We start from the raw sequence: 20,651 nt of genomic DNA on the forward strand, positions 1-20,651 counted from the left end.
ACAGTTTAACTGTCATCTCTTAAGACACTCCAAATGGTTTTCAGGAAGATTAACGACAGCGGCAAATCGATAGGGAACTTGTTAAAAGAGTACAGATCAAGATCGACAATTTTTAAAGAGAAAGAAGTATATTTTATAGAATCAATAAAAATCAATCAATCAATAAAAATCAATTGATATGAATATTAAATTAGATGACCTATAGAAAACTAATTTATATTAATCAGGAAAACCTCATACATGTCCTATTAAACTGGTTGTAATATCTCCGCTTTCCTGTTTTTGTTTTTGTTTCGTACAAATGATGTACAATAATTGAAGCGATTTCAATGGCCTATAATTAACAGACTTTGATAGCTGATTTCCATAATTGCTTTTTGCACAGGCCAACCGGCAAACTAATTGCCGTGAATTTTCAGCAGATATCGGGACTAATGTGCTGTTGCCGCCAAAGTAGCAATAAATGGAGAAACAGAGAACGGAGTTCGGAGAACACACAGCGACAACATCTATGAGTAGCGGCAACATGGAGCTGCTGGAGGAGCAACTGCGACAGCAGCGGCAGCATCAACAACATCTGCACTTTGATGTTGCCTCATGTTGCACAAGAAGCGCGGAGCACGGACTCAAGGGGAGACATCCAGAAGGCAAGCAAGCTGGCAGCCCAGAGCTGATAAATTGGAAGTGCATTTGACGCTGCTGGCGTAGAAGATGTTGCTGCCGTTGCACTGAGCGATAGAATTATACATTTCCTAAAAAATATTTGTTAAATATTTAATAGAAATCCATGATAATGATGGTAATGATATCAAAAAAGCCGATTTCGATTTAGGGTTCTATCAGAAAGTCCTGAATGTGCATTCATAAGTAGAAGAAGTGAAAGTTAATTGAAAAGGGTGTCCTAGAAATTCACAAGTCAGATTTTTGGAACAATCTATATTTTACAATTATTTATTTTTATATAGAATATTTATTTATATATTTATTTTATTTTTTATATATACAACGTCAATGTTGAAATCTTTTTAGTGTTATAAACTTTAGACTCTAATCTTTGCTATGAAGAAGTATTGAAAGAAATCTATTTCAGAAACATCTTATTTCTGTAAATTACATGCTCAATAAGTTCCATATTTCTTTTATCATAATCATTACTAATTTCTCACTGTGTCTCCTTGTTGCTGTTTCTGCTGTTCCTAATATGGGCGATGATGTTGCTATTGCATTTGCATTCGCCGCTGATGTTGCTGCTGCTGTTCTTGTTGCAGTTGCAGCAGGGTTTTGTATTACCTCTCTATCTCTCTCTCTCTATCTGTCTCTCTCTCTCTCGCTCTCACTCTAACAGTTAATGAAACTGCCAAACGAGGCATCGCTGCCACATCCGCTGTCTTGCGAGCATGTAGCTCTCCCTCTCCCTCTCCTTCTGGGCTCCTAGACCCTCGCCGTCTCCAACGGCCTTCGTAAGCAAAGCCTGGACCAAGTGTTGCCGCTGTGCTCCTCCGGCCGGTGACAGCAGCAACATCATCATCAGCAGCAGGCAGCAGGCAGCAGCACGATACACCTAAAAAAAAAAAAAATATTATAAAATAATTTGAGCTTAAAAAAAGTTCAAGATTAAAAAATAAGTGTTTGATCTACATCTCACATATATCTATTTTTTTTTTGATAATATTAAAGAATAATAATAAAGGTATTTAATCTATCAAAAGCAAAGGTCATACATTCGATACATACATTTTCGATTTTCTCAGATTCTTGTGTTCTATATCATTATAGTACTAGGAGATAAATCTACAAAGCTCTTCCACTTACTTCGCTGCTTTTGTTTGTACATTGCAGGCAAAGCGTTGCGAAAATAAGGAGAGATCTAGGCTTAAACCGACAATTAGAAAGGCTTTATAAGGTTAATTATAAGCATTGCTTTAAGACAATATTAATATATTGTAATTTGTTTGTTACTCAATGAAACTCTCTCAACCAATTTTGTTAGTACATTGCAGGCAAAGCTTAGACAAAAGTAAGAGTTATGCTTAAACAAACAATGAGAAAAAGGGAACATTACAAGGTTAATTAATTTATTTCCAGACCATAGAATATTAGAATTTTTGTTTTAACGAATACTCATTAAATATTCATAGTTGCTTAAAATATTTTCTTAGAGTGTTCATGCAGTCAGCAGTTGCCACGCCCCCTGGACTACGCCCCACTCCCCGGACAGTCACGCTTGCTTGTCAAACACTCTGGCAGACTCTTACGATCTCTCTCTCCGCCGGCTCCGTTTGGGCTCGGTTCCATGGCAAAATCCATTTGCATATTTGCATCCTTATGCCTGACAGTTAACGCTGCTCGTATCCTCCTCCTTCCCTCTCTTTTTTTCCTTGCCTCTCTATCTCTCTCTTTTGCAAGCGGCGCGCTTTTAACGATAAAGTGTGAAATTTCATTGAATTTGAGCTCGTTGACAAAAGTGGAATGGAATGGCAACAACAGCAACAGCGAGGCAGGTGCTGCAGGTTGCACTTGTAGTTTTCGCAAATTAATTTAAATTATAGTTTCTTCTTGTACTTTTTGGGAGCAAGTTTTTTATGTGAAGCAAAATTATTAAAAATGCAAAAGTGGAGGGAAGCCAGCTAATTTGTTGGAAAAATATAGCCGCAATTAGTCTGTAGTTTCATGATTTTGTTGTTGTTTTTGGTGAGGCTTATGCTAATTTTGAAATTTGAAAAAATCAAAGAAATAATGAAGCTAACGAAGTGAAATTTGTTACTTTCTTGCTCTCATAAAATCCAAGAAAATTGATTTGTATAATTTTTGCATTATATTCAAGTTACAAGTTGCTGATTTGATTTCATAAAATACAAAGTTGCGAACTTAAGGATGTTCAATTTTGAGTTTTATGATTTTCCCGCTTTCCCGGGAAATTCTTCTTGTAAAACCTGCAACTTGATCGAATTTCTACTCATTATTGCCGTGAAAATAGTTGTGACCCATTAACCCATGCAGCAAGCAATGTTTTTTTTTTCGCCACTTTTCCGCAATTCTCCTCGAGAATTCTCCTTATTTCTGCGGGGGGAGGGCGACCACACGACTTTGGCTTTAAGTAATTTTCTAATGACACCACAGAGGAAAAATGACTCTCTGGGACTTGGGGGTTACCCAAGTTACCGCCCCACTTGCCTGCTCCTGCTGCTCATTTTCCAGGCAGCTCCTGCTGGCGACGTTCATTAGATTAAAAGCAATTTACAGTAAAACTTTTTGCCACAAAACGCCTTCTGTCCTGATGTCCTCGCCCAGTTTCAGCTTCTTCACACACGTGCTGCAACTCACATGTGCCCCCAAAACGCCGTGCAAATGTTGCTCGGAACTCCCTCTTCTGGTTGTGATGCACAGTGAAAAACAATTGGGTTCATTTTTACCATGATTGGTAGAAAAATAAATACAGATTTTGGAAGTTAAATAGATGTAAGAGAAAATAATACAATGACAAGCTTTTAGTTAAACAAATAATTTACAAATAAATGAATGAGTGTCTAAAAAATTTCTTTATTTCGATCAGTATATAATTCTAAATTATATTTTCCCCACAATTTTCTATATTTTATGAGCAATAACTTCTTCAGTAATTATTCTCTGTGTAGTCATTTGGCGCTATCCGCCTTTTATTTTCGGAATTCAACAAATTTGCGGATTTGGTTTGTAATTTATTAAATTTATCGCATGCTCAGAGCGCCTTAGCAGCTGGAAAACGGGTCTGCTGGATGACCTGCGCCTCCTGCTAATGTCTGTGGTTGCTCTACTCCGAGAGTCCGGATGGAAACGGAGGAGGAGGGTCTCCTCCAGAATTCAGCATCCAGCATCCAGTGGCATCTGCAACATTTGTTGATGACAACCCGAAAGACACAAAATGCAACATTTCATGGCAACGCAAACGCCCATTTTTAGGGGTGGAAGTCATCCGGAGCTTAGAAGTTATTATTTTGATTTATAGAAAAAGTTCGTTTTAGCGAGCGAAAGTTGCTCGTATATATATTCTTTTTAGGGGAAAGAGGTGTAGAATTTTAAAAGATAAGTTGCGTTGAAATGGGTGAAGCAAGAACTCTTCTCAATCTACATTTGTTTTTATTATGCGAGGTGAAAAAAGTGGAAAATTATGCCTAATTTATTATATTTTAATAGGAAAATATAATAATAGAAACTGCACGAATTAAACATTTAAATTCTTAAGCTTATGGGTTCGGAATATTAAAGACTTAATAATAATGTTAATTACTGTGATTAAAGCAACATTAAATAAACCAAAGAGATATTTATTTCTCAATTTAATTATATTTACATATTCTGAAACATACAGTTTACTCACGAATATCACAAAAAATGCACATTTAATTTAGTAAATCCCCTTGACCTTTAAAATTTTCCATACTTTTCCATAATTTTCATACAGTTGCTAGTTTTGTTTGCACATCCTCGGGTAGTTTCCTCTTTGTCCAGCCACTGAAGCAGGGCTTCTCCTGACCAACTTTTAGGCCACCCTCCGAATCCCGTTTTGGACCACTTTCCCCACCACAATAGTAGGTATCATGGAGCTCCGAACAATCCGTATTTGAGATATTTTTCCAACCTGAAGCATTGATGTGATAAAGCCGAACTATTCCCCCCGAATAGGCATCCTTGCTGGTGGCATGATAGATGGCTCTACGGGCCAAATCATAAGCCTCCTGGTCAGTAAGATCAAACCGATAGCCCGTGTCCAAGACACCTAAGGCATAGGGGGAACCACTGCCCACGGAGAAGACATGACCATGTGTCCGCATCCCTTCCGAGTCCACATAAATCAATTTGGCTCCCTCGTCATCGAAGCCGGCCAACATCATGCCCATAACCAGGCCCATTCCCTTGTATTCTGTGGAAATGTTGCAAATAATCCTGGCCGCCGTATCCACAGTCATGCGTTTCCGGAAGCGAAGCTGATGGAGACGACACTCCTTGGCCAGCACTCGATCCCAATAGACGCAATCGGCTGCTCCTCCAGCCAAGGTGCCCAGCATATAATCGTTTAATTCTACGATTTTTTTCATTGTCTGCGATCCTATATATTGACCAGAGGTGGCCCTGGAATCGGCACAAAGGATCACACCGCCTTGGTACTTAAAACCCAAGGTTGTGGTTCCATGATCAAAGTTCATCTCGATGCCACAGTGAGCCAAGATCTTTGGCAGATTATCAGCGGGCTGAAAGGGGTCTCTGATTATTATAGATTATAGTTTTTTAGGGATATTTTCTCAATACGTTTTCGAAAGGTGGTGCCATTAGAGCATAGGGATTCTTGAAATTACTGGTTGCCTCGCGTATCTGCTGCAGTTGCCATTCAGTTTGTAAATCATCAAAGCGTCGCATAAAGGGCATGCGATTCATTCCGCAAACAAACTCCAGGGCCATTATAGGGATTAAAATTATAAGAATTGTGTTATTTATACAAAAAAGTGTGTTGTGTGTTGAGGAAAAACAAAATTAAACTGAATTTGAAGTGACTAATAGATCTAGGGTGGAGACATTGGGGATTTTATGATTCTCCAAGATTCTAATGAAAAATAAGATGTGGTATTTATATCTTTAGCTGAATCTAACTAACTCTCAAACTTTCACTTTGAAGTTTTTGATCCTAACTCTCCTTATAAGTACTTAACTTTCCATGGTTACCAGCTCTCAAAACCCTGGCCAATACTCACGCTCCAATAGTTAATCAGCGCGATGGGCAAGCCCAATCTCTGATGCCAGTGGCATTCCACAGCGGATGTAAACTGTTGACTTGGTTCCGCTGACCACCCAAGTGGAGTCCAGTGGAGGTCACTAGCTAACCAGTGGGCAGTGTGGCGCCACCGCAGAGGAACACGACATTTTAATTGGACGTCGTCATCGTCATCATCATCGGCACCTGCGGAGATGCAACATTTTTGGGCCGCAAAATGGATGAGGAGTGTGCTGGGCAGGGGGAAGGAAAGGAAAGGAAAGGAATCGCTGTGGCAGTGGCAAACGGATTAGCCGCTAATTAAACGCCAATTGGAAAATGTTTGCAAAACTGTTTGAGTCCACGGGTCCAGTTGGGTCTGGGTCTGGGTCTGGGTCTCCAGATGCAACCACTCCCACTCCCTCTCCCACTCGCTTTTTCTCCCTCTCCCTCTCCATTAGTGGCCGCCATGTGTCACTGATCTAAATTTATGCAAATTGCCGAGAACTTGGACTCCACATTCCCATTGCCATTCCTCTCCGTCACCAGCCGGCAGCCTACACTGCATCACCCATCCGCCACATTGGTACATTTCATTTCATTTTTGCACGCGCCTCCTCCAATTCCAGTCCTTTTACACTGAGAAAAACAATAATTTTAAAGATTACACAAAAGTCGAATACAAAATTTCAGATTAATACACATACCTTTTATATATACTTGAATATTTTGTTTTTATGTATGGTGTTATAACACATAACGCTTAATGTTTAAAGAAATAATAACATTATAAGAGGGTAACTTTGGGTACATTTTTTGTACATTTTTATAATAAAAAATTCATAACTTGGTCAAAAAAGCCTTCATTTTAATTCGGAAACCTTTTTTGTGCTAGTTTTTATTTCATTAATAAATCTGCATACTCAACCTCAAATTTAAAAGAATTAAAATTTGTATCAATTTTTCACAATTATAACAATGTAAAACAAATGCATAAAAAAAGTTGAAAAAATTAAAAAAAAAAAATTTTCTGCCGAACATGGCTAGATCGACTCGGCTTTTTGTGGTGATCAATAATTTATATGATTTATAGGGTCGGAAATGGCTCCTTTTAGCGCTACAAGCTTTTGACTAGAATTAAAGTACCCTGCAAGGGTATAAATTATTATTAAGATGTTCTGTTCTAATCCTTAAAAGTACTGTCGCGGTGAAAAGTTTTAATCGGGACACAGGTTTGGGTATTCATTTCAGTTTTAAATTTAAAACATTTCAAGAAATTTTGTCAGGCTATTCCATACTGCTGGTCAGGTAACGGGCATACACGGCGTATACTTAACGTGAAATCCCTTAAATTAAGTATACGCCGTGTGTGTCTTAAGGGAGAATGGGGTGGAAAATTATTAAAACAAGTAGTTCCAATTAAGAAGCAAGTTAAGAAGCAAGCTGATGTTTATATATCAATGGAGCTTACAATTAAATTATAGCATCGAAAATCGATCATAACCAGGCTTAAAATATGACTGAATCAATATGTAACTTATTGATATTTTTATATGACTATTTTTTCAACAAACCAAAGTTTAAAAAACTCATAACTAAGCCAAAAATGCATTAATTTTAATTCGGAAAGCTTTCCTGTGTTAGTTTTTATTAGGGTAATAAATCTGCATACTCAGTTTAAATTGTAAAAAAATAACATTTTTATGATTTTTTTTTTTTTGCAATTTTAACAACAAAATCTTGAAAACAAAATTTCAAAATTTTTTTTTTTGTCTGAGATGGCTAGATCAGTTCGGCTATTCATGCTGATCAAGAATATATATGATTTATAGGGTCGGAAATTAGTTCTTCACATCGTTACAAGCTTTTAAATGAAATTATAATAATCTAAATACATACCCTTTCAGTAAGGATTTATAAAAAAATCTAGTAAATGCAAGCAGTTTTTCGTCGTTGTTTCCTATAGTTGATAAAATAATACATTTTTCTTATATTTATTTCCCTGAGTGTAATGTAGGAAAAATGAGAAAATCGGGCAAAGGGGACATGAGAGTTTTAGAGAAAAAGTGTGGGAAAGAGGAATCAAGCCGGGCTAAGCCATTCATTCTGGTAAAACACTCTCACAGCCATCAGGCGCTTCCTGAAAATGCTAAATTCTTATCTTTTTTTTTGTGTCATAGTTAAGAGTCTACAAATTAAAGAAATAAATCTCGCTTGTTATAGTAATTTTTCACATAAAACCAAGGAAGTTATTAGACTTTTGGGTTTCTTAGACAATGCAAAATATGTTTATAATTATAATTTTTCCTGAAAAATATTAAGACGCTTATTCAAGATGATAACAGAATTCTCGAAGCTTATTAAAATTATATGTTTATTAAAGAATTTTGTAAAAGTGAAGGGCATCTAAAGTACCTAATTCTACAGCTTTTATTCCACCAAAATCGCTGTACATCACTGGATAGTTTTGACTGCCAAGCGCACTGATTATTAAATCACAGGGCAGAGGGCCAGCAGCAGCAGCAATCTGATATGCAAAATCTCGTCTAGCCCCGAGACGCTGCAGCCGGAACCTCCTACATCACCCTCCCGGCTCTAGTCGCGGCATCTGTGCTGCGTTAATTACAGCCCAGTTTTGTGCACTGGCAACAACTTGTTAAAAATTTCCGCTGCCAGTTTATTAGAGGGCAACTAACTAAGGCAGCAACGTGGAAGTATCACCATAAACCCATCTCCACCAGGCACCAGGCACCACTTCATTCCAATCCCTTCCCTTTTTCCCTGTTTCCCTTCTTTTTTTCGCCTGAAGTGGCTGGCAAATTACTTAGTCTGAACCTGTTTTAATGACTAAGATGACGCCAAGTCAAGAGCGAGTGAGAGATTTCGGGCAAGCTCTGGAGTTTTCCGGCTGCAAATTATTGCAGGCGATGGAAAAAAAAGAAAAGAGATTAAATTTAATACTTAGAGAGAAGTTTTTAAGGTATAAAACCCAGCAATTATTCAGCTTAAAATAAAAATATTTTTTATATAAGAAGGAGAGTATTAGAAGTATATAATGTTGCTTGTTTTTAATAGTTTAAAACCCTCTTAAATATATTGTCCAGAAGATAGTAACTAACGCATAAATACTATGAATAACTTTTCTCTCAAAATCCACTTTTCCCAACTTTTAAGCATAATAAATAAAACGATGAATAGAATAAAAATAAATAAACCACCTTGTTAACAAGCCTAAGAATATTCCCTAAATCTTTTCAAAGAGTTTCTTTCTTTTTAAGCTTTTGGGAACAGGACTCTTTTGAATTAAACAAAAAAAAAACGCAAGTAACAATAAAAAAATAAACCAAAAGGAAAAAAGGGGAAGTAAGAACAACCGTTTTAGAGAAAGACTTTTACCAAGGAATATTTTATTTCACTTTCGTTTTATTTACTTTTGCCGCTTAGCATTATTGTTTTAAAATCCTTCAAATCCGTTGTTTTACTGCTTATTGTCTGCCCAGCTCTCTCCTCTCTCCCCGTTCTGGCCCAAAAACTTTGTTGCCGGCAACTTTTAAGCTTGCTTAAGGCGCCCAACAAGACTTGGTCCCTCCCGTTTCCGAACCTGAAGAATCATGGCAAACTTTTCCAAGGCAAAGCGATGAATGGAGGGGGATCGTATAACCCACCCAACCCATGGGATTCCCAGAACCAAACCGCCGCCGTCCAATTTGTAGTTCATCATCTGTCCCGCGGACCTGTCAAAGCCGTGCGCTAAATTTTGACAGAGCGCCTAATTGGGGGAGAGACACGAACGGAGGAGGAAGAGTATTTGGTAGCGGGAACTTTCGCGCAAGGGGATTCCCCGAAAACAGTTTTGACATTTGCGGCCGAGGACGCTCGCTGGCGACGCATTTAATTTATTTTAATTGAAAAAGGCCCGCAAAATGGATTAGCTTGTCGAATTCACTTTTTGGGCCACACTTTTGCACAGATAAATATAATTTTGAAACATCGAATTACAGATTAAATGTAAGAGAAAAATATTAAAATGCTTAACATGTTAAGATTATTAAATAAGAAAAATATAAGATTCTATATCTGTAGAATTTCAAAGATTCATTTTTTGTTTTTAACTTAAACATGTTCTGTACAAAAATGTATAAATTTATGGGTTTTAAGTACAGGACAAGGCCACCATTTGCAATACACTTGGCATTATTAATAAGGGTTCTTAATTAAATAATTAAAAAATTATAAAAATTGGTATTCATTCTTTGCAATAATATTTTTGATACATTAATAGTATTCCACTATAAAAATAAAAAAATTTAATTGAATTATTTAAAGTTTGGATATAACCTTCCCCACGTTCTATTAAATCCTGTAGTATTGTTTATATAATTACCTTAAACAATTCACAACAAAAACCAACTTTTCTCAGTGCACCATATAGACGAAGGCAAAGTTCAAAGTTGCGGATGCAGAGAACTTTTGCACCCAAGTTGCTTATTAGGTCAAGTTTGGTCTGACAGAAACGGCAAATCCGCCGGAATCAAAGTCAAACACAAGCCAGGACGGACGGACAGACGGACGGACGGACGGACGAACCAAACTATTTCCACCAACACGGCGTACCGCCAAAAAGTATACAATTTTTACGATGATGCATTAAATTAAAAACTTTGCCAGAGGCGGGCAAGCCAGTAGAGTGGAGAACATGAGGGCGTGGCCAATGCAAAGCGAGATTAAAATTATTTTCTTTTTTTTATTTTTAAATGGAAAGTAATTCCCCAAGTGCGGCCATAAAACAAACTCTCAGTTCAGGGTGAAACTTTTCCATCATCTCCGTTTCGGAATCTCGACATCAACACAGGCGAGAGAGAGAGAGAGAGGGAAGCGAACTTTTCTGTAGGTTTTAACGACTTTGCATTGGTTTTCATGGCCAAAAGCAGTCAAGTTGGCTTTTATGGTTGACACAACATATTTTCCGACCGGCATTCCTTCTTTGGCAATTGGCAACTCTCACATATCCCAGATATCCACATCTCGACATCCTCCTCCCCCACACCAATCCTAATTGTTGCGCCCCAGGATTTTATGGCACTTTGAGAGCCATTAATCCGAATTTGATATCTGCTTAATTAGTTTTCCCTGCTTGGCTTTTATGGCCGGCACTCTCGTAAATTTTCATGATCGATTTGCGTAGCCAAAAGCGCGAAAAGAAAGACCATAGTCCCCAGATAACGAACGTAACACATCGTTTCGGATGGTGTTAAAAATTCAATTTAATTATTTCTTACTAGATCTATTTCTTGAGCTCTTAAGTGGGTTGTTTCTCGTAAGATAGAGTTACTGGGATCACCTGTAGAGTGATTATATATTACTTTTAAACACTTAAATTGTGCTTTTATATTTCCTTTTTATTTAAAAACCAATTGTATATTTAATTATAAAAAGTCTTTGTGTAAAATAATATTATTATCAGAGTTATCTTTTACAATTATAAAAGTTAAAAAAGAAATAAGTTAAAATACCAAAAGTGGTTTTGGTTAATTTCTTGATTTCCACTGTCATTGTTTAGTTTCCTCGTTATATTTTGCTTTATTTTTGGACTTTTCATTTTCGTCTGATTTCTTTAACTCTGCTTCATCCTCCAAGTCGGATAAATCATATCTGACATGGGCCTCGTAGAAATCAATTAGCATTTTAGAAACCTTAAGGTTAGCCACGTCCACTGGGATTAGCTCCGGGTTGGGCTGACCTTTAAATTGGATGCATATTAGTGTTTTTCCATCTTGATCTACAACAGTGATCACTTTTTCGGCTTCCAGTCCGCGATCAAAGCCATTGAGGTCCATTATTATCTGAAAGGGAGAAGGGTTTTGTTCAAATGATTAATTATTTTATTTCTTCAAGAAAACGTTCTTTCTTAAGTGTTTATTAATATATACATAATATATTTATAATGTAATGGTTTAAACAGACAAAGGAAAGGGGACGTCACACTGAATTTAAAAGAAGCCATCGCAATCCTTGATACTGCTAGTGTTCCTTGATGACCTCTAACCCATCATTAGCCCGCAGCCAAGTCTAAAGTTGTTTTTGGCGTGATCAATGCGTCCGCATATGACCAAAGTAAAGGGCAAAGGATTCAATCGCTTCTCCAGGACACCAGAGATAAGCCAATTGGAATCGATGGCGCCTTTAAAGACCAGATCAGCCTTTGGCAAATCAAGCTGATAGACCAATGTGGCCACCGAATCCTTCATACGCAGGCTGGTCTGCAACTCCACACCGATTTGCAGTTCATCGTTTGCCCTTTGGTAGTAGCAGGCATGAAGACCACTCTGTCCCAGTGTCCCCGATAACACTGAGTTCTCTGCCGCATAGCGAGCGACAACAGAGACCTGTGCCACTTGACGGCCAGGAACATGTGGTCCGCACTGATAGGCCAACTCGGTGCCCAGGGCCAGGGATGATGTCATCGATTGCAGATATTGACCAACAATCATAACCGAGTTGGTAAATACACTGGGGTTGGCTATGGTCAGTGAGGTGGTGAAGTCACTGCCACGATAATCCATCGATAACTGCGTGGCTGCCGTTTTGGAATCCTGGATTTGGGTAGTGAGCTTCCAGCGCAAGCGTGGCGAAATCTGATGGATGACATTGGCATTGAGATTCCCCAACAAATCAATGTCGCCCAGGATCACGGGAAAGCCCTCTGCGATGGTAGTATCGCCCGGTTTGGTGCCCACATAGGTGGCACAGAACCGATAGCCACTGGGCACAGTCTGGCTCAAGTGGAGCGAGTGCGACACTTGGAAATGATTGCTCAGAACCTTGTACAGTATTATTTTGGCGCCCTCGAAGGTATTGGCCTGTATGTCTTTGTATTTCTTGTGCAACTCCTCAATGGTGCCGGGATTCTTCAGCTCCAGATCATTGGCAAGAGTGGAGGACACGACGGTGGGCAGAGGAAGAACCACTGGTACGGGCAGAACCTGGCTCCGTCCTGAAGACACCGCTAGAACGTTGCCCATTTTGTAGGTTCTTAGAAAATTAAAGCTGCAAAAATAATTTGATGTGAAAATCAATGACAAACTTATCTGGCAACCTTGGGGCAACACTGAAACAGTTTGGCAACACTGGTGCGTGCATGATGCAAGGTATAAAAGGTGGTTTCAGAGATCTCACTCATGCATTCTACATAATTCGGTTCAAGCTGCTTAGATTTCTTACCCCGCTCTTGGGAAGATAAGCCCTACTAAACGCTATACCCTTCTCAAAAGAAAGATGTTTTTTTGACCACCTTCTGTAGCTCCACCATGAGTTGCATATGCAGCATGTGGAACGTGCTGGTGCATTGGCCCCTGCTTTCGCTTTTCCCCTCGCGAGCTTTGCTTTTGCTTTTCCGCCAACAAACAATGCGAAATGCACTTTGATTGCTGTTGACCAACAAACTCGACGGACAGGCACGCGTCCATCTCAGCGAAAAGCAATTCACAGAGCAGCAGCCAGTGGTGGTAATGACCAGAAAGAGCTGCTAATGTGGCCAGCAGAGGCTGCCGCTTTGTTTGCAAGCTTTCGCGTTTTGGTCCAAGGTTCTATTTCTTTTTTTTACGTTTTGTGTAAAGGGGAATTCGTTGCGGCCTTTGTCCATTTGTGATGAGGACCGGCCCAAAGAGTGCTCGTCGGATATGCGACCATCAAAGCTATCAATTCCAGAGCGACATTTTGCTCTGTTCAAGAGTAAAAGCAGAAATTGAATGGGTAACTAAGGAACACTCCTGCTCACGATTAAGTGAAGCTAATAGGGAAATGGCACTTGCTTCATCGCCTTTTATTGTCAATCCAGGCGAGAAATCGCATTCCAAAGCGACTCTGATTATATGGCAACTCACCCCTTTGATTAAAGCTAGATAATGGATACGACTTCCTTCTGCCACCTGATAAAATCCAGAAAATTCTGCACAAATGGCCAATTTGTTGTGTGCCAGTGATGGGAGTTGCTAAATTGTCATGACGATATGGTGTTATCGATATTTTGCTATTACATAATTGAAAGATTCTTTTACTATTCGATATATTTTTTTATGCAATCACGGAATGTAAGTAATTTTTCTGCTCGCTTTTTATTTTAATTACCAACTGTCGCACCTGAGGCCAATTAATGTGGGAAAATGGTAAAAATATAACAACAAAATATAAAAAATGACGTATGAAACACACGAAGTGCCTGCAGAGTTGAAAACATTTCAATTAATTGAATTGTGTATGTCAGACCGATAGGCCCGATGTAATTCGTGTAAATATTTTCAATGACTTTAATTAACCAAAAACGTTGCAATTAATTGACTTTGCCCCGGTCAATTTAATTAATATTCTTTGTTGTTGTCAAAGGATGTACAGCATTTAGCTGCAAATTAGGTTGAATTTTTGCCCGCCAGGCATTAATCAAATTGTGTGAAAATTGCCTGCCAGCTTGAAAGTGTTACATATTTCATATGGCCTAGAAAAAAGTGAGTTTTTTGCTGCTTTACAGTTTAATAAACAGATTTATTTGGCTGTTAAAATTACCCGGATGTTTAAAAAATGCAGCGACATTTATTCGGTAAATAGGTGGCTTAAGCAACAGCCTTCCAAAAACCCTTGGTTTTTCACCCATTTTCCCTTCTGTCTCGCAATCTCTCTCTCTCTCTCTCTCTCTCTCTGTTTCGGTGAGAAAAACCGCTTAGAAAAGTGTCAGGCGAAATGAAATTCTTTATTTTAATAATGCAAGTTTGCACATTTTTAATTGTGCAGCCGACAGCTGCAAGAACTTGGCTGCTCACTTGACCCACAAAGGTGAGGCGACCACTGCAGCAGGCGTGGAAAACTGGTTTGGGGGAGGGGGAAAAGCGTGGGTGGGGATGCAAGTGGGCAAGGTAAAGGCGACAGGCGACAAAAACCGCGCTTGCCATAAAGGGACGCTGGCAAGGACATTACGACTAAATGTAAACAGCTTAATTAAAAAATAAAACTCCGCTATGGCACGTACAAGGAAAAACAACGTACGGGGTAAATCCCACACAGCGTCGCCCACCTGGGGGAGGCTTTTCCAGCAGCACCATCGCACGTGTGTGTGTGGCGCCGCTCTCTTTATTTGCTTAAATGCACAAAAGTGTTTTTAATTTAATTTTTTCGTCCCACACACACATCTCTCTTCTACTTTGCTCTTTGATGCAGTTCCTAATTAAAACGAAAGTAATTTTTCATCAGCAACTGGGGTAAGTTAAAATAATTTTCTTGCCACCGCGCTAGGCAGTCATTGAAGTGCTCATTAAAAATAGTTCAAGCCCGGTTTGCAGTCTTAAAAATACTTTAATAACTAAAAAAATATAACAAGTAACAGAAATGTTTTTGCTTCGTTTTAAGCAAGAAATTTGAAATTATTTGCTATGAAGTCTGGCGCCAGTTTCTGTCGTCATCATCATCGTCAGCTGTTCGAGTGTTTTCCAAGTCGAAACTTTTCTTTTAAATATTTTCCATACTTATCCCCATGTGCTGGCAAAGTTTTATGCATACGCATTAATGTGAAAAGGAGAAAATGCGGAAAAACTGGTGTGTTTGGGTGTGTGTGTGTTTGTGTGTGGGGGTGAAAATGGGAGAATTCCCTGTGATGGTACTTGGAAAATGCAAGTACCCTTGCTCCCTCTTTATAAGTATTAAAAGCAATTGCCAGGCGGGGAGGTTTATTATAAAGTTTTGCAACCGATGATGATAACTTTTATTTTAGGCATGGTGAAGCAATAAGTCTTATTTGTTTTATGGGAAGATTTTCAAGTGGAAATTACGTACATCAAATTACAATAAAATTAATTTACAGGGGCATTTTTAAGCTTTCAAGAAATAAATAAAACCCTTGAATAATAAATAATATAAGCTGGAAAACATTGTATATATTTTAAAGCAAACGCGCGCTTCTTACCAAATACCTTGAAGCTTCCAAAAGATAACTCCAAATATTTATTAAAATGTAAATATTTTTAATTTCTTTAATCATTAATAGCTTTAATTCCCTTCTGCGGCAACCCTCGCAACTTAGTGAGCCATGCAGTGCATGCTTCCCCAATTTGCATGCCAAATTGTTTACTTCTTTCATTTCAATGTACTTTATCAATTTGAATTTGAGTTGAGTTGCATGTTTTGGGTACCCTTAGCATAGCTCTTGGGTGGTTTGAATTAGTTTCCCCAAATGAAATTTCCGCCAAAGAAACCATGAAAAATTGCTAGAGATTTCCGTGGATAAGCAACAATTTGATTTAGCGAGTTGACTGCACTCGAATGTCGTGCTTAAAGTTTTGTAGCTTTTTGGAAAATGGCTTTCCCCTCAAAAAACACTCACGAAACACCCACATATGGCCCACTCGAAACACCTGAGCGAGAGCTACCTGACCCTCCTTGTACAGCCCGCCCTACCAAATGGTGCTATCAAAGCCGGCGAATGTCTATTTAATTGTGTCTGCAACGGTGTCGGCATGTCGATGTTTGCAAAACGCCTCATGCCACCACCCACCTTTCTAATGGGAGCATCAAATGCACTTTGGCCCATGGTAACGTTAACTGAAATACCTGGCTAGTGTTGTCACATTTATAAAGTAGAGAAATATAGCTAAATTAATTTATTTCAATGCAACTTATAATTAAATAAAATAAAATGAATGTTATAAACAGATGAAAAGGACCAACTTGAATTTGTTATTCAATTAATATATTTCCTTAAGTCGTTTTTTCATAATTTTAAAGGGTATTATAACTTTAGTCAAAAGCTTAAAAGGCTATGAAGGAGTCATTTCCGACCCTATAAATCATATAAATTCTTTATCAGCATCAACAGGCGAATCGTTCTAGCTATCTCTGGCAGAAAAAAATTTTCAAATTTTTTTTCGAAATTTTTTTAGTGGGTTCGACGTTAAAATTAAAAAAAAAAAATTGGCGAATAATTTAATTTTTTTAAATTATAAATTGAGTATGCAGAGTTATTGCCCTCATTAAAACTAACATAGGAATGATTTCCGAATTGAAGTAAATGAATTTTTGGCTTAGTTATGAGGTTTTGAAACTTTGATTTGTCAAAAAAATTGTCATATAAAAATATCATTAAAGATCTATTCAAAAAGTGAGAGTATTTTAAGCTTAATTAAAATTTATTTCTTATGGCAAACTGCAAGAGTAAACTTCTGCTTTAGAAAATAAGTTTCTTTCTAGTTTAAAATTTTAATAAGAAATTTAAAATTATAAAATCAATTTAAATATGACCATATTCAGCATGAACCAGAATAAAAGCCAAGTTGGCCACACTGGCTCAATCGCAGGTGTTGCAGCGCTGGGAGTCTGCGTTGTGGTGGCCACACCTGCAATTCGAAATGTGAAACGGGAGTGTGTGTGTGCGTGTGTGGGTGGGTGTACAGATGGGTGGCAAATAAAGTCATAAAGTCTGATTTCGCCTGCTCATGCTCATTATCACGTAGCGATGTCGTGTAATCGTCATGCTCACGATAATGATGATGTTAACCAAGTGGAGATCACAAACGCTCCTCCTCCTTCTCCTCATTTCTTTTGAGTGGTGTGAATCCCATTTATTTTCCTGCATCTACGCTATGCTAGTAAACTTTCTGACCAAAACTGACACTTTCATGAAACAATTTAAAAAGTCATTGTCATCTACTCCTTTGCAGAGTAAGTCCGTATTTCCCGGCGCCTTTTTAACTGTCCTGTCAATGGCAACGTCATTTGTTTTGTTGCCCATTACGACGACGACGAAGACGACGGTCAGTGTCCTGGCCGAGTTGAAAACAAAATGGTCATGGCTCCCTCCTTCAGAGCTTTACTCCAATTGGAACCGAAGTGTGTGTGGCAAGCACCGCCATACATTATCTAGGGCAGTATCACACGACTTGGTCAAGCGGTTTGTCTCCTTTACACCTCTTGTAACCGAGGTGATAGGGTGTCTTGGATGCGTCCTAGAGCTCCGCTTTGTTTTGAGCTCGTAAAACTTTTTTAACTATGAGAGTTTCGGTTATCCTTTGTCTTTGCCGCATACGTGACAGTGCAATTTCGAAAATAATTTTCAAGTCTTTCCTCCTAACCGAAATTGTTTTGAGTTATTGAAAAAGAGGGGGGAAAAATATTAAAGTACTTTAAAAGTTTCAAGGGGCGCTTCTTTAAGACCACCCTTAATAGTTTTTACTGGCGAATGCAATTAGTTCATCGCTAAATGGAGATTTATTTCACACCACCATCGAGGGATTTCCTCTGAAATGTGGCAGCACTTTTGATTAAGGGACAATAACCTTACAGCAAATGTTGCAGAAATTCATTATTGCATCGTAATGACAGAGAGGGAGAAAGGCAAAGGAGCAGCAGCAGTTGAAGCACCAGATGGCAATGGCTCCCAACAGTGTAATTTGTGCGAACCAAAGCCACAGGATTTTATTGAGCGGAAAATTAAAAGCATAAAATTGCACGCTTTAAATTTTGAGTGCAGCGAAAACTGGCAGCAACAGAAGCCACCATTACCACACCCGCAAAGTGTCGGAGCATGTAGCTCCAAGATTGCCACAAAGAAGCAGGATCCAGTCCTTTTCTCCCACAACTTCTCCCAACTCGCATACTAAATTCAACTTATTGACAGGCGCTTGCCGACGAGGAACGTGTTCCGATAAGCGGTCAGGTGAGTGAGCTGCACCTGTAACCTGGCCTGGTAAAGATTCCAACAGTTGAAAAATGGCCAAATTGGCATTAGTTCAAAACCATGAATCTTGCCAAAGGGACAGCGGGAACTAAACTTAATTACAAATTTATGACAGAATTACAATATATGTGCATTGGAAGGTGAGGCATACTTTGCTTATCAGGGATATTTCTGGTACAGAAAATATATATGGAATTAAACTAAAGAAATTATGTAACGATGAAGCTTCTTATATCAATATTAACTCAAGTTTGACAGGATGACAATAAACAGGGAACTTAAATCATATCTGATCCATTTGAATTATCAAAATAAGATTAAAATACAGCGTTGGAGTCATCAAAGAGCTCCTTTTGGAAAGAGTGATCAGTAGTCGTCATAAAATTTTATTCAAGTGGTACTACGTCCCATCCTGGGCATAATCGGTGGCATCCATTCATCAAAGACGGGTATATCGAACAGCGGATGATTGTTGAGAATGTCGAAGCGAACGACCTTGTAGGTGGATATAAGCCACTGGCCCATGCATCGATTGTTATCCTGCACGTTGCCCATTTTGGTGGGTGTCACCGAGTAGTCGCGTCGGAAGCGCATAAAGATCTCGGCAAAGATCAGGGGATGCGGTACTAGGAGTTGCGTGGAATCCACATATTGATCCACCAGCTCCGCCATTGCACGCTGTTCCGTTGGCGAACGAAAGTCGTTGGACCGTCGCAATGCCACATAGACCACGTCTAAGAAGGCGAACCTGTGGTCATAGTGCCGCAGAAGCTGCACCTTCAGTGGTATGGCCCGCCGGATGTGATTCCTTTCAAAGCGCATCAGGTCGAGACGCCAGTCGGTTGGATCATCCAACAGGTCGTGTTTGATCTGCTTGAAGCCCATTGGTGTGCTGCAGCGCTCCACATTTCGGTTACGCCGGCGCCGCACAAAGTCGGTAAAGACGACGGCTGCCTGGCATGAGTTCTCCAAGAAGTTGGACTCGGAGAAATCCCAGTCCCAGAGCAACTTTAGCTGCAGAATCGACAGCTTGGTGACCAGCCGGGTCAGCGGACTGTAGAAAAACACCATCGATGGCAATGATATCTGATGGGGCTCATCCTTAGACACCACCACATCCAGTTCGATGTCCAGATTGCGGTTCGATGGAGATGGAGCTGGAGTTGGTGATGGTTGTCTTGCACCACGTGTTCTATGGCTACCAGAGGAGGAGGTGGAGCCCAGTCTGGCGAAGGCATGGTGCAGCAGGAAGCGCGGGCGCCATTTGTACAGCAGCTGCCGTTGTATCTTCATCATTACATTGCTTAATTTCGTTATAATTTAGTAACACAAGAGCCGGAATAATAATCAAAGTGAACGGAATTCATATGGTCTAAGGTTTTGTAGGTTTATGTAAATAAGCACTTGGCATTGAATGCTCAGGACTCCGTGTGATAGGATCAGGGGAATAGAGACATTTGTCAATGCAATTAGATTCCCCCATATTCAGCAGCTTACACTGGGAGATGAAAATTTTAGAACACTTGAGACTAAAATATATATTTTTTAAAGGTTTCTTGAACTATTTTTCAAGAAATATGCAAGGCATAAAAAACCATAATCAAGAATATGGCTTAGAATCTCTTGTTTTTCTCAATGTAACTTAGCATATAAGCGACAGAACAATAAGGTTCTAATTGAGCCGACATTCCAGGGAATTAGATCCGCCAGAGAGGACTTCTGGCTCCCGCAGGAGCTTCTGTGCGCCGACATTGAATCAACAGCCTGTAATTATCGAATGCATTAGCAAAATGCAGAGTGCAACTCCTCCTCGCTCCACGCCCTCACCTTTTCAACGCACCTTTAACTTGGCCTTGGCCCATCCTGAGCCCACCCACCCGCATTGGTTTGCCCAAGCGTTCATTTATCCGGTCCGGGATCCTGGGGAGATATATACAAACAATGCAAATAGGGAGCCCGGCCGGCAGACACTCAAATAGAGCATCCTGAAACCTTAGTCCTGTTCAGTGTTTGCCATTATTATCAATCCCTACATCGGGTTAATTGCTTGACAATTGATTTCGTTTGCAAAATATGCAAATGTTTTGGCATAATTCAATGAAAGTCTACTTCTAATTGAGAGCAGAAGAGAAAGAGTACAGTTGCCTCAAAGTATGTGCAGTTAAATGTTTTGTTTATAATTTAAATAATTTAAAAATAAGTACAGTCTAT

At 39.1% G+C, this 20,651-nt stretch overlaps 2 protein-coding genes and 1 pseudogene across 4 annotated transcripts; all 3 read right to left on the reverse strand.

Annotated features, from left to right (window-relative positions):
- Nucleotides 1–4,303: 4,303 nt before the first annotated feature.
- Nucleotides 4,304–5,575, reverse strand: Prosbeta5R1 (Proteasome beta5 subunit-related 1). Its single transcript, XM_020944951.2, has 2 exons — nucleotides 5,287–5,575; nucleotides 4,304–5,228 (listed from the first exon to the last, which is right to left on the reverse strand). The coding sequence occupies exons 1-2, from the start codon at nucleotides 5,434–5,436 to the stop codon at nucleotides 4,434–4,436; spliced, it is 945 nt and encodes a 314-aa protein (XP_020800610.2). The 5' UTR covers nucleotides 5,437–5,575; the 3' UTR covers nucleotides 4,304–4,433.
- Nucleotides 5,576–11,103: 5,528 nt separating this feature from the next.
- On the reverse strand, nucleotides 11,104–13,732 carry LOC110177961 (mitochondrial import receptor subunit TOM40 homolog 1 pseudogene; annotated as a pseudogene). 2 transcript variants are annotated; one of them, XR_015270438.1, is made up of 2 exons: nucleotides 13,609–13,732; nucleotides 11,104–11,568 (listed from the first exon to the last, which is right to left on the reverse strand). The product of XR_015270438.1 is annotated as a mitochondrial import receptor subunit TOM40 homolog 1 pseudogene, transcript variant X2 (transcript). The 2 variants fall into 2 exon arrangements; XR_015270437.1 differs by lacking the exon at nucleotides 11,104–11,568 and adding an exon at nucleotides 11,627–12,772 and having other exon boundaries at nucleotides 13,609–13,727.
- A 4,917-nt stretch (nucleotides 13,733–18,649) lies between these two features.
- On the reverse strand, nucleotides 18,650–19,890 carry LOC110177962 (uncharacterized). Its single transcript, XM_020944954.2, has one exon. The coding sequence runs from the start codon at nucleotides 19,734–19,736 to the stop codon at nucleotides 18,831–18,833; it is 906 nt and encodes a 301-aa protein (XP_020800613.1). The 5' UTR covers nucleotides 19,737–19,890; the 3' UTR covers nucleotides 18,650–18,830.
- Between the last annotated feature and the right edge of the window lie 761 nt (nucleotides 19,891–20,651).

The sequence above is a fragment of the Drosophila serrata genome, unplaced genomic scaffold, assembly GCF_035046125.1.
Source record: "Drosophila serrata isolate PLE 108 unplaced genomic scaffold, ASM3504612v1 contig_165, whole genome shotgun sequence".
Taxonomy (NCBI): Eukaryota; Metazoa; Arthropoda; class Insecta; order Diptera; family Drosophilidae; genus Drosophila; species Drosophila serrata.